At 32.2% G+C, this 21,020-nt stretch overlaps 1 protein-coding gene across 12 annotated transcripts in view; it reads left to right on the forward strand.

Moving 5' to 3' along the window:
* The window catches only part of Agtpbp1 (ATP/GTP binding carboxypeptidase 1), a 277,856-nt gene that overhangs the window by 133,691 nt on the left and 123,145 nt on the right, over positions 1 to 21,020 (forward strand). For 11 of the 12 annotated variants that reach the window (XR_011704081.1, XM_071600509.1, XM_071600505.1 and 8 more), the window contains 5 exons: positions 11,735 to 11,822; positions 15,274 to 15,418; positions 17,898 to 18,051; positions 19,079 to 19,259; positions 20,533 to 20,662. Coding sequence is in view for 11 of the 12 variants with exons in the window: in XM_071600509.1 (XP_071456610.1) it covers positions 11,735 to 11,822; positions 15,274 to 15,418; positions 17,898 to 18,051; positions 19,079 to 19,259; positions 20,533 to 20,662 (698 nt within the window). In the remaining variant the exon portion in view is untranslated. Of the gene's footprint in view, positions 1 to 11,734; positions 11,823 to 15,273; positions 15,419 to 17,897; positions 18,052 to 19,078; positions 19,260 to 20,532; positions 20,663 to 21,020 lie in introns of those variants that run through there. The other variant, XM_071600507.1, reaches the window with a different exon arrangement.

Consider the following 21,020-nt stretch of genomic DNA (forward strand, 5'->3'; position numbering starts at 1 on the left):
CTGCAACCCTCCTGCTCCTGACTCATGTGTAAATTCCTTGAGGTAGGAAACATGGTGTTGACTGTCCAAATTCATAGGATAGCAGTTAGATATTCAGTAAATGTTAAATGATTGAGGCAATGGATGGATGAACTATGAAGAAAATCTTCTTAGGAACAGAAAATGAGAATGCACAAATTATATATATGTCAAAAAGACCCCAATTCAATTTATGATCATTAACTATTTCTAAATATTTTACTTGAAATAATTTCAAACTTAAATAAAAGGTGTATCCTTGTCCAGATGTTGAGCTTGTGAAATGGTGCCCTACCACTCTGGAATACTTTTGGTAAAAATGTAAGTTTTTATATAACTGTATTATAGCTATCAAGATCAGGAAGTTATCACTGAGATGAGAATCTCTTCTAATCCTTGGATCCTCCTCTTTAATGTCACTATTTTTCTCAATAATAAGATTCAACTCCAGATCATATCTTCAGTCTTTTAGTGCTTCTGTGTATTATTATTATTATTTTTGTTGTTGTTGTTCAGTTATCTGTTTGGTACTGAGAATTGTTATTTTGAAGTCTGCTATCAACAGTGAATTAAAGTCTAATGTCAGTACTATGTTTCTATCTATTTCTCTTTATATTTCTTGTAGGAAATATAGGAGGTTGGTATTATCCAGTGCATAGATATTAAGTGTGGGAAGCCATTCTCACACGTGATTGGGCAACTCCCAGATTGGGTGTGAGGCGCTCTGGCTAAACTGTGTCGGAGCTTTCCCCACCCTCTCCTGGTTCGAGAGCCTGTCCGTGTGGGGGTGTGACTGACCACTGACCCTGACCTTGGAGTGCTGCCCCCCTCGACCTTCATTGGATGGAATTCTCCCCTGAATTTCTTGTTCCCCAATAAAAAGCCACTCCCTGGCGTGCTCTGCCTCTCTCTCTCCTGCTAGCCCTCTCTCTGTCTCTTTCTGCCCTACTGGGTGGTTCGAGGTGAGAGCCGTCTCGGACCTGGTCATAGAAAAAGGTAATTGAGTCTGTTTGTTTATTTTGATCTCACTAGCTAACTTTTATGCCAAAACCTCTTTAAAGAAACCAGTGCGCTGGTCGCATGGTGGAAATTAAGCATCATATTTTCATTATGAATTATGACTTCTTATTAAAAACGTCCCTTTCTTGACTCTTTTTAAAAAATAGTTTTAGCTTGAAATTTACCTTGATCTAAGGATTTTTTTAAACAATAAAAATTTTTTTTAGTTGTAGATGAGCACAATACCTTTATTTTGTTTGTTTATTTATTTATTTTTTATGTGGTGCTGGGGATTGAACCCAGTGCCTCACATGTGCAAGGCAAGTACTCCACCACTGAGCCACACCACCAGCTCCTTGGTCTAAGGATTTTAACCCCTACTTTATTGTTGCTATTTGGCTACTATGTCTTTGCCTATTTCTCTACTTACAGCTAACTTAAACTTATATTCTATCTTCTAGTAATGCTGAAGAACTGGTTTATGTGTGGTTTATTTGTGCTACTTGTTGAATTTATCTATTAGTTGGTGAGGATGTATGGAAAGATTGGTTTTAGGTCGCTACTATTATCCTCCAGTCAATGAATTCAATCTTCCTATTTTTAGTGTAAATCTCTGTTGTAGAATTAGTTATATTAGAAGCTTGCACTTTCTTTCTGTAGAGTCACTCAGTCCAAATAATATATGGAGCTTGTGATAGATGCCTTCAGACTTGTTCAAGATGCATTTTGAACTTTAACACACTTATCTGTTAAGTGAGAGTGTTAACTTTAATACCAAAATTTTATGAGTCTATGATTCTTCAACACCAAAAGAGTCTTATGATTCCTAGTACATTGATGATTAGGGCCTAATACCAGGTCTTAAATAAAAATTTGGCCTTTATTTGGATATTATTAGAGGCCAGGGCTGTTGAATGTTACCGTGACAATTTAATGTTTTGATGTCTATAGTCAAGTGACTGACCAATTTTAGTATATTTGTTTTGTGTACAAAAAGATTTATTATTTGGCTAATGAATAAATCATTACTCAAATACATAGCCTTTTTATGTCAGGTTGAGTAGATTGTAGTTTATTAAATTTGAGTTACCTCATTTGATGATTCTTGCTGGGCAGCCTGTTTTGTCCAAATGGTTTTTATTAGTCACAACTTTTACAAGTATTTAAAATTGTCGCTTAAAAAGTAATATGAGAATACATTGTCTTTTATAAAATTAGAACACTTTAGAAAAATCTAAAGTACCCTTTGACCTTAACTGAATCTTTTTCTACCTTAATATAGTTAACTTTTATAATGAGTCTTATGTGTCAGAAGAAGTTGAAACTTCAGATTGATATTATTGAGTCCCAGTTAGGGATAAGGAAGCCAGATACATTTTATATATACCAATGAAATTGCTGATTTAATGTTTAAGAGAAAATCTTAATGTGTTTTCACTTGTAAAGAATGGGTTTACTTAAAAGGAAAAAAACCAATAATAACAGCAGCTAGTATTCATTGAATATTTACTATGTGCTAGGCCTTGATCTAAATGCTAACACATGTGATACTCTTAATTTACACAAAAGCAATGATAATACTACAAAACAGATAGTAGGGACATAAAGTGTTCGATAATCTGTCCAAGATCATGCATGTCGTATAAGGAGGTGTTAGAATCATACCCTTTGTAGTCTGGTTAAAGATTGCATGCCCTTATGATGTTATTCTGTATAAGAAAAAGTAGGACTCAACTTCTCATTTGTGGTACTGGAAACCAGAAGACAGCCAGTGTCTTTTGCAAAATCTGTCATTCATTTGTCATTGCCAACAAACTACCTGAACCTTCTTTGAGGAAAATCAAGAGTACAGAGATATCAAAATAACAAGACTTAGAATTTATAAAATGTGTTTTCTAAAAAAGTTTGCTTAAAGGGGTAATTTGGGGGAAGTGAAATTTAACTTACCCTGCTTTGATGGCTTAGTTGTTTACTTTAATGTAGTCTGAGAAAAATATCAAGTAATCAGAATTATAAGGATAGGAACTAAAATAGAAAAGCATAATAGAAAGCTCCCATTTTAAGAAAGAAGAAAAGGAAACATGGAGAAATGTACCCACACTGGTAAAAATAAGGTTACTTAAGAAAAAGAAAAACATTTGATAAGTAATAGAAATAAAATAAGATGGAAGGAATAAGTTATGTTGAAAGCTCCACTCTTTAGTGATGTGTGTAAGTATGTGTTCAGTGACAAAAGTTGAAAGATGGGCAAAGATAAACTAGACATATGCAGACAGAATAGGCAAATGCAGTAAATTAATGTCAAAGAAAAATTCAAGATAAAAAATACTGAGTAGGTCATAGATGGGTATTACACATTTAAAAGTTGCAGTCCTTGAAGATACTATAACCCTTTATTCAACATAGCAGTAACTGGTACTTACAGAAGGACCCCAAAGTGCCAAGAAATACATCATTAGAAGACAGTTATGAGAATTAAAAATGTTTCTTTCAGAAATTAACATACCAAGAAGACAAAAAATAAGCAAGAATATAAAGAATTTAAATAATGCAGTAAAAAAACCTGATTTTTAAAATTTATTGAAATCCTGTTTTTGAGAATGTATTTGATTTGGATGGCTATGAAATGAAATTTAAGAAAGAAGAAGGTATGAGTTATAAGAAATGGTAGAACTAATGTATGTCCAATGAAAAGAAATAACAGGATGAAAGCTAAAGGAACATTCTTCAAAAGCACACTATTCAAATTAGAATTGAAAGTTAGTGGTATCTTGAATTATGCTTAAAAATAGTGGAATGGATTCTTAGAAATGGTTTTATATAATATGATTAAAAACCTGGAAACTATTAGAGATGTAGGAGATAAAGATCTGTGACTCTTATCCCATGAGAGGATTAAACAATAGAAAAACTATACAAAAAAGTCATGCTTCAAATGTGAAAAAGATGAAAATGCCATAGGAGTTGGAGTGCTTGATGAAGTATATGAACGAATCCACTTAACTGAACCCTCTGGAAACAGGATGTGTTTGGGGAGCATATACCTTGACTTTGCCATGATCTCTATTTACAGAATCTTAGTGGAATAAAATACTGTTGTTAATCAACTTTTACGTTTGCTTTAGAACCACAAGAACTTCTGTGCGTGTGTGTGTGTGTGTGTGTGTGTGTGTGTGTTGCTTAGAGCATTACAGTTACACAAAGTAGTTGGGTTCATTTGGACAAAATCATACATACATGGAATTTGATTTTAATCTTCGTTCCCCCTTTTTCTTCCCCTCCCTCCCCATATTCTCCTTCCCGGCTATACCCAAATGATCTTCCTTTTGCTTTTTTGCTTCCTTTTCCTTTTCCTTTCCCTGTTATATTTTTATATGCGTATAATGTGATTTTGTTAAATTCATTCTAAATTTCCTTCCCTTTCCCATTCTTCCTCTCTCCCTTTCTCATTTCTTCCTTCTGCTCCACTGATCTTTCTGTATTTATGATGGTCTCCCATCCCCACCTTCTTTCCCTTGTTTTGTTTAAGCTTCCACATATGAGAGAAATCATTAAACCTTAATTTTCTGAGTCTGGCTTATTTCACTTAGTATGATATTCTACATTTCCATACATTTACCATCAAATGCCAATATTTCATTCTTATTGTGACTGAGTAAAACTCCACTGTGTAAATATATCACATTTTCTTGATCCATTCTTCTGTAGATGGGCATCCAGGCTGATTCCATAATTTGGCTATTGTGAATTGTGCTACTATAGACATTGAGGTGTCTATATTGCTGTTGTATATTGATTTTAGTTCTTTTGAATAAATACCAAGGAGTGGGATAGCTGATTCTAAGTTTTTTGAGGAATCTCTATACTGCTTTCCAGTGTGGTTGTACTAATTTGCAGTCTCATCAGCTGTATGAGTGTAACTTTTCTTCACATCCTCATCAGCATTAATTATTATTATTTGAGTTCTTGATAATTGCCATTGTGACTAGAGTGAGATTAAATCTTAGCATAGTTTTGATTTACATTTCTTTAATTTCTATGTTGAAAATTTTCCATATATTTGCTGACCACGTGTGTGTGTGTGTGTGTGTGTGTGTGTGTGTGTGTGTGTGTGTGTTTTGAGAAATGTCTGCTTAGTTCTTTTGCCTCTTTATTGATTTGGGTTATTTTGTTTTTTGATGTTAAGTTTTTTGATTTCTTTATATATTCCGGATATTAATTGCCTGTCAGAGGAGCATCTGACAAAAATTTTCTCTCATTTTGTAGGCTCTCTCTCCACACTCTTGTTTCCTTTGCTATGCAGAAGCTTTTTAATTTGATGGTATCCTACTTTTTGGTTCTTGGTTTTATTTATTGAGCTTTAGGGGTTGTTGAAGAAGTCAGTTCCTGCACCTAATGTGATGGAATGTTGACTCCATGTTTTCTTCTAGCAGTTGTGAGGTTTCTGGTCTAATTCCTAAGTCTTTGATCCATTTTAGTTTGAGTGAGAGATAGGTATCTTATTTCATTCTTCTACATGTGGATATCCAGCACCATTTGTTAAAAAGGCTATGTTTTCTCCAACATATATTTTTGACACCTTTATCAAGTATCAGTTGGCTATAAATATATGGGTTTGTCTCTGTGTCTTCTCTTCGAATGGTCTTCATGTATATTTGATGCCAGTACCATGTTGTTTTTGTTATTGTGGCTCTGTAGGTATAATTTGAGATTGGGTATTTTGATGCCTCCTGAATTTCTCAGGATTTCCTTGGCTATTCTGGTTCTAGGTCTCTTATTCTTACAAATAAATTTAAGGATTTATTATTTTTTTAGTTTTGTGAAGAATGTCCTTGGTATTTTGATAGGGATTTCACTAAATCTGTATATTTATTTTGATAGTATGGCCAGTGTAACAATATTAATTCTGCCTATCTAAGAACATGGAAGTTTTTTCATCTATAAGAAGTTATATTCTTTATGTTCATAAACATTTAAAAACACTGTTAGGGGCCGGGGCTGTGGTTCGGTGGTAGACTGCTTGCCTTGCACATGTGAGGCACTAGATTTGATCTTCAGCACCACATAAAAATAAATAAAGATATTAAAAATATACATATACAAAACAAACACTGTTAGGTAAGTTGTTACAGAGAAAACATTGATGATTTCAAAAAACATTCATCATAAGTCAGAATATTGGTAGAATCAAAAATTGGTACTTGGAAATGTTGTAGTCTCAAACAAACAAACAACAAACCCCAAAAAGAAATTTAAAACTTATATAACAGATAATCTACAACTGTACTTTTCAATGTGGTAGCTAACACCAACAAATTTCTATTTGAATTAATTAAAATAATTCAGTTTCTGTGATGCGAGGCTCATTTCCAGTGCTTAACAGCCACCCGTGGCTAGTGGTGCCACATTGTTCAGTGCAGATACACAACATTTCAGTCCTAGCAGGAAGTTTCTTTGGTCAGCTCTGATCTAGAAAGTGGTGCATAAGAAAACACTTCAGACTTAAGGTACATAGCTAAGCTAATATTTAAAGAAAAATGGAAATATTGGTATTATATAAAATAAAAGAGATTAAAAAATATAAAGAAATTAGGAAAAGAAAAAAGGGAGTAAGGGAAAAATTGGTAAAAATAAATGCTGAAAATAATGAAAAATAAAATAAAACACAGAAATATACCAAAAGTTATTAGGAAATTATTTGGTAGTAGGAATAAGATTCTGAACAAGCTATAGCTAATGAAAGTGAAATTAAGAATACATTTGTTGCCATCTTGAGATTCCAGCTGAATAATATTGACCCTTAAAAACTAATGTTTTTTATTTGTGCTCGTCAATGTTGGAAACTTTTAAATTCATGTTTCTGAAGCTTGTGTAGTCTTTTTAAATTTTTTTTCATTTGTTCTTTTTATATATACATAACAATAGAGTATATTTTGACATTATACATATATGGAGTTTAACTTCCCTTCTTGTGGTTGTACATGATGTGAAATTACACTGGTCGTGTATTCATTTATGAACATAGGAAAGATATATCCGATTAATTCAACTGTATCTTTTTTAAAAAAAATTATTTGTTTTAATTAGTTATATATGACAGTAGAATGCATTTGTGCACTTTGATATATCATACATAGATGGGATATAATTTCTCATTTATCAGAGTGTACATGTGGCAGAATCATATTGGTCATGTAGTCACATATATACATAAAGTAATAATGTCTGTTTCATTCTACTATCTTTCCTATCCCCATATCCGCTCCCCTCCCATCAATCACTTCCCTCTACCTAATCTAAGGTAACGCTATTCTTCCCTAGTGCCCCCCCCCCCCCCGCCTTATTGTGAATTAGTATCCACATATTAGAGAAAACATTCGGTCTTTGGTTTTGTGGGATTGGCTTATTTTGCTTAGCATGATATTCTCCAACTCCAAACATTTACTGGCAAATGACATAATTTTACTCTTCTTTAAAGCTGAGTAATATTTCATTGAGTGTATACATCACATTTTCTTTATCCATTTATCTATTGTTGGTTCCATAGTCTAGCTGTTGTGAATTGAGCTGCTGTAAACATTGATGTGGCTGCCTCACTGTAGTGTGCTGATTTTAAGTCCTTTAGGTATAAACCAAGGAGTTGAATATCTGGGTCAAATGGTGGTTCTATTCCAAGTTTTCTGAGGAATCTCCATACTGCTTTTCATAGTGGTTGCACCAATTTACAGACCCACCAGCAATGTATGAGTGTACCTTTTTCACCAGATCCTCGCCAACATTTATTGTTGCCTGTATTCTTGATGATTGTCATTCTGACAGGAGTGAGATGAAATCCTGAGTAGTTTTGATTTGCATTTCTCTAATTGCTAGAGATTGCCGCAGTCTGGCTGGGCACAAATGCCGCAGTCTGGCTGGGCACACAATCACGAGCCACCACACAGCTTGTAGATTCAAACAGCAACTCTTTATTCCCGAACTCACACCAGCCGTTTACAATCACGTTCTGGGGAAATCCACGTTCTCTGCCCAAATCCACGTTCTCTGCCCAAATCCACGTTCTCTGCCCAAATCCACCTCCACTGGGCTTCTATCTCCAAAATATACTGTCTGAATCCCGTGAGAACTCAAGGGGAACTCAGGCAGCAGGATATGCCGTATTCCCAGCAGGAATAATCTTAAACCTTAAACCTGGAACCTAAACTGGGAATGCCCTAAACACGATTATCTTAAAACCGGGAACACCCTAATCTGCCTTGGTCCTTGAGCAAGGTCACCTACATTCAATGTCGCTGCAACATGTCAGCAACATGGGGTACGCTGGCAAGGAAATTGTCATACCTACTTGGCTAATGGCTCCCAGCAAGAGATATTGAACACTTTTTCATATATTTGTTGATCCAGTGTATTTCTGTTCAGTTCCTTAGCCCATTTGTTGATTGGGTTATTTGTTTTTTTTGGTGTTGAGTTTTTTATGTATCCTAGAGATCAATGCTTTAGTGGAGGTGCATGTGGTAAAGATTTTCTCCCAATCTGTAGGCTCTCTCCTCACATTATTGATTGTTTCCTTTGCTGAGAAGAAGCTTTTTAATTTGAATTCACGTCATTTATTGATTCTTGATTTTACTTCTTGCGCTTTAGGAGTCTTGTTAAGGAAGTCAGATCCTAGGCTGATGTGGTGAAGATTTGAGCCTATTTTTTCCTCTATTAGCCACAGGGTCTCTGTTCTAGTGCCTAAGTCTTTGATCCACTTTGAGTTGATTTTTTGTGCAGGGTGAGAGATAGAGGTTTAATTTCATTTTGCTACATATGGATTTCTAGTTTTGCTGGCACCATTTGTTGAATAGGCTATCTTTTCTTTAGTGAATGTTTTTTGGCACCCTTGTCTAGTATGAGATAACCGTATTTATGTGGGTTTGTCTCTGTGTCCTCTATTCTGTACCATTGGTTTACATCTTTATTTTGGTGCCAAAACCATGCAATTTTTATTACTGTAGCTCTGAAGTATAGTTTAAGGTCTGGTATTGTGATGCCTCATGCTTCACATTTCTTCCTAAGGATTGCTTTAGCTATTCAGGGTCTCTTATTTTTCCAAATAAATTTCATGATTGCTTTTTCTATTTCTATGAAGAATGTCATTGGGATTTTAATAGGAATTGCATTAAATCTGTATAACGCTTTTGGTAGTATGGCCACTTTGACAATGTTAATTCTGCCTATCTAGGAGCATGGGAGATCTTTCCATCTTCTGAGGTGTTCAATTTCTTTCTTAGTGTTCTGTAGTTTTCATTGTAGAGGTCTTTCACCTCTTTTGTTAGATCAATTCCTAGGTTTTTTTTTTTTTTTTTTTTTTGAGGCTATTGTGAATGGAGTAGTTTTCCTAATCTCTCTTTCAGTGGATTCATTGCTGATGTATAGAAATGCATTTGATTATGAGTGTTAATTTTATATCCTGCCATTTTGCTGAATTCATTTATTAGTTCTAGAAGTTTTCTGGTGGAATTTTTTGGATCTTCTAGATATAGCATCATGTCATCAGCAAATAGTGATAATCTGAGTTCTTCTTTACCTATTTGTATCACTTTAATTTCTTTCTTTTGTCTAATTGCTCTGGGGAGAGTTTCAAGGATGATTTTTGAATGGAAGTGGTGAAAGGAGGATATCCTTGTCTTGTTCCAGTTTTTAGTGGGAATGCTTCCAATTTTTCTCAATGTAGAATGATACTGACCTTGAGTTTAGCATATATATCTTTTACAATGTTGAGGTATGTTTCTGCTATCCTTAGTTTTTCTATTGTTTTGAACATGAAGGTGTGGTTTTGATACCAGTACTTAGTAAAGGTAATTTCAGAAAAGATCAGCTTAGAAATCTAGGTGTAAAATTCTAAATATTAGTGAATGTAATTGCTTTATATTAAAAGAATACCATTTTCTTGGAATGTAAAGATGCTTCACAATAGAAATCCTACCAACATAAAGTATTGCATCAACAATTTAAAGGAGGAAAGACAGGTGGTTCTTCAGTAGATGCCAAAAAGGCATTTAATAAAATAATTAAAACTCTTAAAATGTAGGGCTGGGGTTGTGGCTCAGTGGTAGAGCACTTGCCTGGCACGGGCAAGGAACTGGGTTCGATCCTCAGCACCACATAAAATTAATAAATAAAATATTGTGTCCAACTATAACTAAAAAAAATAAAAATTAGAAACCTTTAAAATGTAATAAGAATTCTGATGAAATTGCTTATATCAGGGTATATAGTAATAGCACTTGCCACCACCTAGTGTTGTTCTGAGGATTTAATGAGTATTTTAATGTATGTGAAAACTGAGCAGAAGTGGGCATATAGAAACTACTCAATGTTTACTGTATTTACAAGGCATGATAAAATTGACAAAAGAAAGGCAAAAGAATTGGCAAAAAACATTTTGATTAAAATGTTTGTTTAAAATTAATTAAAAAATAAATAAATAAAATGTTTGATTAAGAGTTGTTTGTTCTTGCTACTGTTTTGTAGCAAGAACTTAGTGAGAGCCTATCTCAAAATAAAAACTAAAAAATAGGTTGGAGATATGCCCCTGTGTTCAATCTCTGGTACCTTTTTTTTTTTTTTTTTTTTTTGATACCAGAGATTGAACACAGGGGCACATCTCCAGCCTATTTTTTAATTTTTGTTTTGAGATAGGCTCTCACTAAGTTGCTGAAGCTGGCCACAAACTTGTGATCCTCATGCCTCAGCCTCCCCAAGTTGCTGGGACTACAGGGGTGTCACTGTACCCATCTGTCATCATTTCCTGAGGTCTGTTTCTTTAAATGTAATAAAAGTATAAAGTAAAATAATATAAATACCCAAGAGGAATTATATTATTTGAAATTACACATGATACAATTATTTATATCCAGAAAATAAAGGAGACTACTAAAAAACCTGTTAAAATTAGTGTATGTTTTAGTTAATGTAATGTAAGATAAATTTTAGAAAATAAATAGTTCTTTATTGTTGAAATAGAAAAATAAGAGTCAACAAAATATTTATGTATCCAGAAAATGATTATATCCCTAAATTTGAATTTGAGGGAAGTCAAACCAGATCTCAATAAAAGTTTTCAGCCTTCCTAAAATTAACATATGAATTTAATCAATACCAGTTAGAAACCTAGTACATCATCTTAGGAAACTAAAATAAGATGGTCCTAAAGTTTATGTGGAAAGACATTTATAAGAATATTCAAGAAAAATATACTTAATTCTGTTTTTATTACAGTGTCTGCATTACAGACACATGTTTATATTGTGAAGGGTGGGGGAAACAATATACCATTTTGTTGGCCTTTTTTTTTTTAAGTGGGGAAAAAACTCAAAAAGCCTTAATTAACTTTAGTGTAAATTGGAATTCACAGGGAGATTATACACTGTTTCTGTATATATATTTTTAGCTGTTTTACTCATTAAAAGAAATAGGTTTTAAGGAATATGTTATCATTAATTGATATAGAAAATTTAATAGAAAAGATTTAATGGCTTTTCATTCAAAAGTTGTAATTCCATTTTAAACTAAAAAAAAGTAATATTAACTTAGATTTTTTAAGAAATTTCTTGGATTTTTAAAAATACATATTAAAAACAACATTATTTATTTCAGATTTCCTGTAGTCAGAAATTCTGAAAATAATTCTCTCTCTTTCTCTTTTAAAAATATTTTCTTCCTCTGTCTCTCAAAGGTATGCAACCACTCATGTATTCGGTTCAGGAAGCATTAAATGCCAGACCATGGTGGATTCGTATGGGTACCGACATTTGTTACTATAAGTAAGTATTCTAAGAACAGAATACCAGCTTACAAAAGGATGTTTCTTGGAATTATGATGAAATGTTTTATTAAACTTCATTCAATAAAACTAAAATTAGAATTTATAAGTAATAATAGTTTTTTTTTGGTCCTGTGATTTCAAATATAATTCTTATCTTTTTGCTTCCCATACTAACACACAAATATTTATCTTATTTTAATTTCTAAAATATTTTAACCAGAGTTGTCTTTCGCAATTGACATTGACAGTTAATTTTTAAAAATATTTTTTTAGTTGTCAATGGACCTTTTTTTTAAAAAAAAAATTATTTATATATGGTCCTGAGAATCTAACCCAATGCCTCACACATGCTAGGCAATCGATGTGCCACTGACAGAACTCCAGCCCCGGCACAGTTCGTCCTTGATGCATATAGGTGATCTACTTCAGTGAGCTAGAATAAGTGCTAGATATCATTTACTATATCTGTAGAATAATTGGATTATCCTTCATCTCCACTTCTAAATAATCTATTGCTTTCCATTTTACTCTATTTCTCATGTAATGTTTCCAGATAACTTCTACCTTTGAATCCAGCTGGTATCCTGCTTTTCTGCTATTAATCTCAATCTAGAAATTTCTGTCTAGTAGATTTTGACTTAGCATTATATTTAAGTAGCATTAATATCCCATCTTTTAAGAATATTTTTAGCTTTGTTTGTTAGATGGTGACAGTTTTTAAAATTAAACTATTTTAATGATTTATGACATGGATTTGGATAAACCTATATCTTAAATGCTTTTACTTGCTGGGAAAGAAATGTTTCTTGGGCTTCATCTCAAGAAGGTTCCCCACTCCTACATTTATTAGCAAAATAAGTAGTAAATAAGATTGGAACAGAAATAAAGGTAAAATGTAATTTATTTACATTTGAATACATCTCATATTTGTATATTTCTCATAAAGTTGGAGTTAAGGAGTCATGACTTGGTAGTGCTTGGCTATATTTTGGCAGAATGATTTATAGACTGTTAAAGGGTAAAACAGTGTCAGAAAAATATTTCTTTCATGCTTCTCTACTTTTGCATAATAGAAATCATCAACCATTGAGTGTTTTTTCATATTGCAAAATGAGTGACAATGCATGACAAGTTGTTCTAGTCTATATAAGGAGTTATGTCAAAGTTGTTTAGTTTAATTTTTGTTTTTTTCTCTTGGCTGCTCCAAGTTAACTGATGATCAGTTTAATTCCACAAGCATTTATTAGCCACTTCATATGTAGCAGACATTGTTTTAATTGTTTTCATGAAACCTGAGATTCAGATAGTAGGAATTAAAGTGTACTTTTGCATTGTGTCTTAATTTTTTGTGTTAGCTAAGTCCTTTGGTGCTTGTCTGTCTTATCTGTAGAATGAAATAAAAGTACCTTCCACTAATACATAAGCTAATGTATGTTGTGCTGGTTTATAACATATAATTATTCTGCTAGAGAGCTGTTATGTGGTGATTTCTAATTAGATGTTAAGCTTTCATGGGAGAAGAGTTGAAAATCTTTTGCATGTTCCTTAATCCTTAGTACCTTGATATTGGGTATCTTTTCAGGACACAGTGATTAAGTTAATGAAAGCTATTTCAGTTTGAAAGTCCCTCCAATATTTATGTGCATGAATAACCTAGAGGCCCTGGGTTTTCAGAAGGACTTTTTGGAAATTAAGTTGATAGAATATCTTTAAATGTAAAGTCAGCAATATTTGAAGTCTTTAAAACTCCAAGTTACTTAACAATGTTTTATTATGGAATCTTCAAAGATTTATAAAAGCAGGGAATGGGATAACGAATGCCCCATGTGTGCATTGTCCAGTTTCAATGTTATCAATATATTGTAGGTTTTGTTTTAGTGATTTTTTTTTAAACACAGTACCTTTATTTTATTTGTTTTTTTAATGTGGTGCTGAGGATTGAACCCAGTGTCTCACACATGCTTGGCAAATGCTTTTCCACTAAGCTCCAACCCCAGCCCCGACAGTAAATTTCAAAAGCAATTTCCAGATATCATATTTTATCTAGAAATAGTTACATATATATCTCTAAAAGACAAAGATCTTTTTTTAAAAAAATATTTTTTAATTGTTGATAGACCTTTATTTTATTTATTTATATGTTGTACTAAGAATCGAACCCAGTGCCTCACACATGCCAGGCAAGTGCACTACTGCTGAACCATAGTCCCAGCCCCAAGACAAAGATCTTTTAAGACAGTCAAACCACAATGTCATTTTCACACCTCAGAAAAATTAAGTAAAACACTTAATACGATGAAATATTCCAATGTTCAAACTTCACCAGTTGCCTTATAAATATTATTTTGCAGTTGGCTTGTTTCAATTAGAATTCAACCAAAGATTACATATTACATTTTTTTAAGTGTAAAAGAAGTTAAACATGATTTATTTCTGCTACCAATGTACCAAAGGAATTAACAGTTATCAGAATAAAACACAAAACCATCAAATACCTGTGAAAAGTGGCTTATGTCAGCTGATATCTGCTGATATTTCCCTTGCGAATCACACATCACATATGATTGTTTTCTTCTTACCGGAGATTAAGCCCAGGGGAGCTTAACCACTGAGCTACATTCCCAGTCATTTTTTATATTTAGAGAAGATTCTCACTAAGTTATTGAGGTTGGCTTTGAATTTGTGATCCTCCTACCTCAGCTTCCCAATCTGCTGGGATTACTGACATGCACTACTGTGCCTGGCATCACATTAGATTTTTGTTGAAGTATCCCTGTAGTCCTTTTTAGTTTACAGGATTCTCTTTTCTTTTTTGTAAATCTCTAATTCATTTGTTAAAGAAACTGGAGTATTTATTATGCAGAGTTTACCATAGTTGGATTTTACCGAGTATATCTGTGGTATTAACAAATACCTCATCAATTTCTTATAAATTGGCAGTTAGACTTATCAGCTTAATTAATTTCAGGTTTGATATTTGGCAAGAATACCTCGTAGGTGGTTGGTGAGTTTCTGTTGCATCACGTTAGGAAACAGCATCTTCTCCGATTATTTTTTCTTTTGTAATCTTAAGATTGATTAGTCAATTCAGGTATTGGACCTGATCCATCCACCATAAAGGTATCCGTCAGCCTTTCATTTAATAGTTGCAGTTGCTGATGATCATTGGTAGATTCAGATATGTGTGTGGTTGTTATAGAATGGGGTTCTAAAATTTTACTAATATATTAGTTTCATTTAACCAGTTAATTTGGAAGTGATAAGTAATGTTGTTGACTAATAACATTTTGCTGCTTTGTTAGTACTAAGTCTATGTAGAATATTTAAATTAAACTTTTTATAGACTGGGGTTTTTCTTTTTTCCCTGAAGTTCTATTTAATAAATTAGAAAGGAAAATCAGAACTTTTATGTGGATGAAATAAACCTGTTTTATGCTTTTTAATGGCAGAAATCATTTCTCAAGAAGTTCAGTTGCTGCAGGTGGACAAAAGGGAAAATCCTACTATACAATTACATTCACTGTCAATTTTCCACATAAAGATGATGTTTGCTACTTTGCTTATCACTATCCATATACGTATTCAACTTTACAGGTGAGAATTCAAAATTGTTATTCTGACTATTATTGCATATAAATGTTATATATCAGATAATTGAAGAAAAGTTGCTTTTAATGAAATACCTTAACAAAGTTTAGTGTTGAAGGTGTTAGAATTTATTGAAAATGTTAAAGAAGGATAATATAAATGTGATCTGATCTTACTGAAAAACATATGAGGAAAGTTTAATAATTTTTTTGCTTCCCATCATTTGTATATTTCTATAGTTCTCTAAGCTAAGATTCCCAATTTACAAATTTTAACTAGGTGAGATTTCCACTTTATTTAACCAGAACATTGAATCTCCTAGAAAACAGAATAGTAGAAAAATGTGGATACAATTTGAATTTTTCTGTAGCAAAAGATTTCATTTTGGAATCCTAGATCCAGATTCCTTAGAATATGGGGTATAAGCATTGTTTTGTGGGACTTTTAATTCAAATAATTAAATTACCAACTATAGTAGAGTTATTCTCAGAACAGAATATTAGCCTTAATGGTCAAGGATCGTGATAGTGTGATCATTTTACAAAAAAAGAAATTGGAGCAATATGATTAGGAACAAACTTCCAAGTTATTAGCAGAAAATGAAAAATGTGGTCTGTAGAATAGAAGAGGTGTCATACTGAGAATACAAAATGAGCCTCACAGTATCTTCATAAAGGTTACAACCTACAACAAAGGTATAATGTTCAGGAATCTGTCTGTGCTGAATAATATAGCATCAGAACATATACTTCATGGCCTAGTTGTATTTTTGGGTAATTCATCCTAGGAAAACAATTATGAATGTATTTTTAAAAATGTATCTTTGGGACATTTTTATTTACCTGGTTATATATTTTTTTATTAATCTTGCCTTTTTAATGTACTCTGAATTCTTATTTTGTTTAATCCTACTACCATGATCTTTCCAGACATTATTCTTGTTCTTCATCTGGACTTCTGCCAGCTTCTTCCTACTGGTGGTTCTAGGATTAACTTTTACCTTCTTTTTTCTTCCTTGGTCTCTTCCACACTGTGGCCAGAGGGCTGGCTCTTTTATGGCAAATCTCATTTTATAATCCTGTATTGAAAACTCCAGCCCTGTGTGAGTCTAAAGTTCTTACATGATTTCATTTATTTTTCACTTGTTTGCCATTTCCACATACTGTTTGAATTATTGTTTATTTTAAAATAAACAATATTTAAAATAGACTTTAAAATATATTCTCACTTAATTTATTAGCCATGGAATTGCAATTTTAATGTGCTAGACATTTTTTTTCTAATTCACAGTAAAATACATACTTATTAAGCTTTTAAAAAGGGTATCTGTGTATCACACAGATACTTCAAATAATGTTAGTGTGTATACCATGCTTTGGGAAGGGTCTTCCAGCCCTTTATTCTGTTATCAGCTTCTCTATTTCTCAGTCTTGTTCCTCTGTTCTAACTATAATGAATCTTTTGGAGTTCTTTGAAGTATTCTTATTCTGCCTTATCTTGTGGTATTCCTATTTATTTTCCTTTTGCCTGCATTCTTCGTTTCTGTCCCCTTCAATCATCCTTTGGATCTCAGTTTAAGTGTAACCTTCTCTAAAAGACCTTTCCTCACTGCCCAGAGTAGGCTAGGCTTCCTCTCCTTATTATAGGCTCTCATAGTAATAGAATCCAGTTATTCATTATTGTATGCCCAATGTGTCCCGCATGCTTTTTGGCAAACAGTGACTGCTTGAATCAGTAGTGATTATGCAAATGCACATAGGCAAGATGTGAGAACTAAGTATCTAAAATAAGGGATTGGACAATATATTTTTCTGAGGTGATACAATATTCATAATTACAAACGTGTGTATATGTATAAATGATTAAGTGGCAAAATCAAATTGTAAAAAGTCATATGTACTTATATTTTTGATTATATATTCTGCATTTACTAGTAGTAATCTGGGTGATAGAGTTGTGGGTGTTCTAAACATTTTCTTTGGTACTCTGTTTCTTGCAGACATTTTGTAATGAGTCTGTATTAATCTTGAAATCAGGAAAATGTTAAAAAAAGTGTGCTACATGATTTTTATTCTCTACCTTTAAGATTGCTATAATAGGTCTGCAGTCACTTATAATTCTAAAATTCAGAAAGTTTTGAAAGCCAAAGACTTTTTGTAATTCAGATTGGCAAAGCCTGATTTGAACTTTTTGTGAGCTTATTTAGACTACTGATTCTACTTAAGATCTTTTCATAGGTTTTGTTACAGAAATAATAATGTTTCTAAAAACTGATACCCCTGACCTAACTCTGCTGGTATACCCTCTGTACCGCCTTTCTTGAGTTCCTCAAATACTAATGTTGAACTACATCTGGCCTTGAGGGTTTTGGATAAGATAAGAATTGGATTTGCTTCTATTTATATGGCAATCTGGATGTATTATTTCTACACATCATAGGAAGTTTTAAAATGATTATATACTTTGCTTTTAAATTTTTATCAAGATGCATCTTCAAAAATTGGAATCAGCACACAATCCTCAGCAAATCTATTTTCGAAAAGATGTGTTATGTGAAACCTTGTCTGGAAACAGCTGTCCCTTGGTGACTATAACAGCAATGCCAGAATCTAATTATTATGAACATATCTGTCAATTCAGTAAGTCTCTCTTCTTCACTTAAATTATTACTTATTCTCACATATTTTTGTTGTACATATTTTTTATGTACAACAATAATAATACAAAGAACAGGCATCAGAAAACTTGAATTCTAATCTGTTCCTGATACTGCTTACCCATCTGCCTACCTCTGTGCCTTAGTTTCCTTGTCTTAAAAGTAAAGGAGCTTCCTGAGACAATCTCCAAGGTTCCTTTTGAAGCTAATATTTTAATACAATAATTTTAAGAGTTCAGGTAGAAATGTGATCAATTTAAATTAAATTGAAAAATTGACAACTAATTTTATTTATTAATAAAATAATAAACAGCCAGAAACTTATTAAGGTTTTGTTAGCTGGGACTGTACTGGCACTATTTTTCTTTGCCATTTTTATTTTTAAAAATGCCTCACAAATTTAGATGTGGTAGGAAAAATAAGTTCTTCTAATTTTGATAAGAAGATAAAAGTATTTTCAGGAAAGAAAGAGTTTTTTACATATGAAATTATGAATAACGAACTGAGTGATTATTTTTAGACATATATTTAAATATATAGTGAAAAAATTTATTTTGGTAAATCTGAGCAGATTTTTTTCCCCTGTGCTTATGATAATGGGGATATGATTATATTTTCCTTCTATACCCCATGATATTTGAAAAATAATTTCATATTTTAAACTTTCTCAATTACTTATTCTCTGCAAAATCAAAATCAAATTTACATTAAAGAACTAATTTTTATATGTTAGGTTTATCATTAGGAAGTAAATAAGTTGTTCAAATACTATTTATTGTTTTATGTTTATATTACGAGCTCCTTCAAGACATGGTTTATATATTTTTTTATTTGCTTTCTCTATAGGGCCTAGTGCAGTGCTTACATATGCTACATGCAGAGTGAATTCTACCATGAATTTGTATTAGAATTCACAGTTGAGAGAGACATTGTTGAAGTCCAAAAGTGAAATGTAATACACTCCTTTTTGTAGCTGTTTATTGTAATTTGAGATTTTATGTGTACTTTAGGAAATCGTCCTTATGTTTTCCTATCTGCTCGGGTACATCCTGGAGAAACTAATGCAAGTTGGGTTATGAAAGGAACATTGGAATATCTCATGAGTAATAACCCTACTGCTCAGAGCTTGCGAGAATCCTATATTTTTAAAATTGTTCCTATGCTAAATCCAGATGGTGTCATCAATGGAAAGTAAGTTAAGCAATAGTTACAGATTTTTTTTTATAGATTATTATAGATGTCCTTTATAATTGTGTCCAGGTTAATTCAGAAGACATATCTAGTGATTTTTCTAGAACAAAGAAATTTTCGGTGGGGAATTTATCTAAGATAAAACTTCTAAGTGAAAATATACTTTATATGCTAGCAGTAGTATGATATTTTAAGAATTCTATATCCAAGAGAATATGATGTCATAAAATCTCTGACTTGCTTGAATTGTTTTAGAAAAATCACAGTGTTAGGGTAGGCAAAGATTTTTAACACATACTTCTCATGTTCTCTTTTTATTTGTTAATAGTGTGATCTTAGGTTGTTCCAAGATTAAGAATCTTTTGGGGTCTCTTTCCATGATATGGAATGTGAGCCTGTTTGCTTTTCCTGATAGAAGGAGGTATAGTTTCTGATAGAAGGGATTCTTAGACATTATTAGAAAATAATTACTTTTTAACTGAAGGTAGTTTATAGTGAGTTCATTAAATTTATTCTGGCAATTTGACAAGGTTTTTGTAGTGCTTTTAAAAGGTGGAGTTTAGTCCAACAGTCATGAACATTTCCAAAGATGTGGATACCATATCTTATGTATGGTGGCAAGGGTATTTTTTATATTTTAGGAAGTTATTTAACTTTTTAAAAATAAAATTTTTTTTTAGTTAATGGTTATGGAACTAAAATAACTCAAAAACATATTGGCCAGCTAGAATTCTATGTACCTTTCTTTTATCACTTTCTGATTTTTTTTGCTTTAGTTTTTGTTTAATGGCTTCAATACCTAGTATTTATGAATAAGTGATAGTGTATTTACATTGTTACAAGAATATTACTTCTTATTTACTTGTCTTTCTCAGGAGAGCCTAAATAGCACAGAATAATGAATGCAATCAAGATATGGAATGTTAGTATAGCCTATGGTTATTTTGTAGTCAGAATGGAAAATATGACCATTAATAAATTTTATAAAGTATGGAATAAAACACCAGAATTGAGAATTATTTTCTCTATAACTTGCATGTTTTGATTATAAATTAAAAAGCCTATCATAGTTAAATATATGTGACCCAAGTTCTTGCATATAACAAGTGCTCAATAAATGTTTACTTTTAATGTAAACTGAATGTAATATGTTTTCAGTCAAGCCTACTATCTACACCTACTCGAAACACTAGAATAAAGGCATAAAATTAAATTAGAAATGTACATAAGGGTTATTGGTATCACTTTTTTATATCTTTGTGTTTACATATAGTCACCGCTGTTCTTTAAGTGGAGAGGATTTGAATAGACAGTGGCAAAGTCCAAATCCAGATTTACATCCTACAATTTACCATGCTAAGGGTCTGCTACAATACCTGGCAGCAGTGAAACGTTTACCACTGGTAAGTGGCAATGCTTGTTTTTACTTTGTATAGTCAAAAAATGTTTTTATTGATTAATGACTTAACATTATAAAATAATGCAGATTATTTTCTGGTTATTTTTTATTTTATTATTGTGTAATAATTTTGGTGTCAAATAGTATACTGAATTCATTTTCTTATTTTATCAAGTTGATTATTTATAATTTCTATATGCCTTTTACTGTTTTTTTAATGTATATTGGTAACTCTTGGTTTTAAGTTTTAAATATTGAACTTCATTGTTTAAACAGTACTAAAGTGACCATATATGTCTTTCAAATTTCAAACTAGTGGAAGCTAATATTGAGTTCTTTGATCATCTCTGAAATGCTGAGTG

Source organism: Marmota flaviventris, chromosome 13, assembly GCF_047511675.1.
Source record: "Marmota flaviventris isolate mMarFla1 chromosome 13, mMarFla1.hap1, whole genome shotgun sequence".
In the NCBI taxonomy this organism is placed as follows: Eukaryota; Metazoa; Chordata; class Mammalia; order Rodentia; family Sciuridae; genus Marmota; species Marmota flaviventris.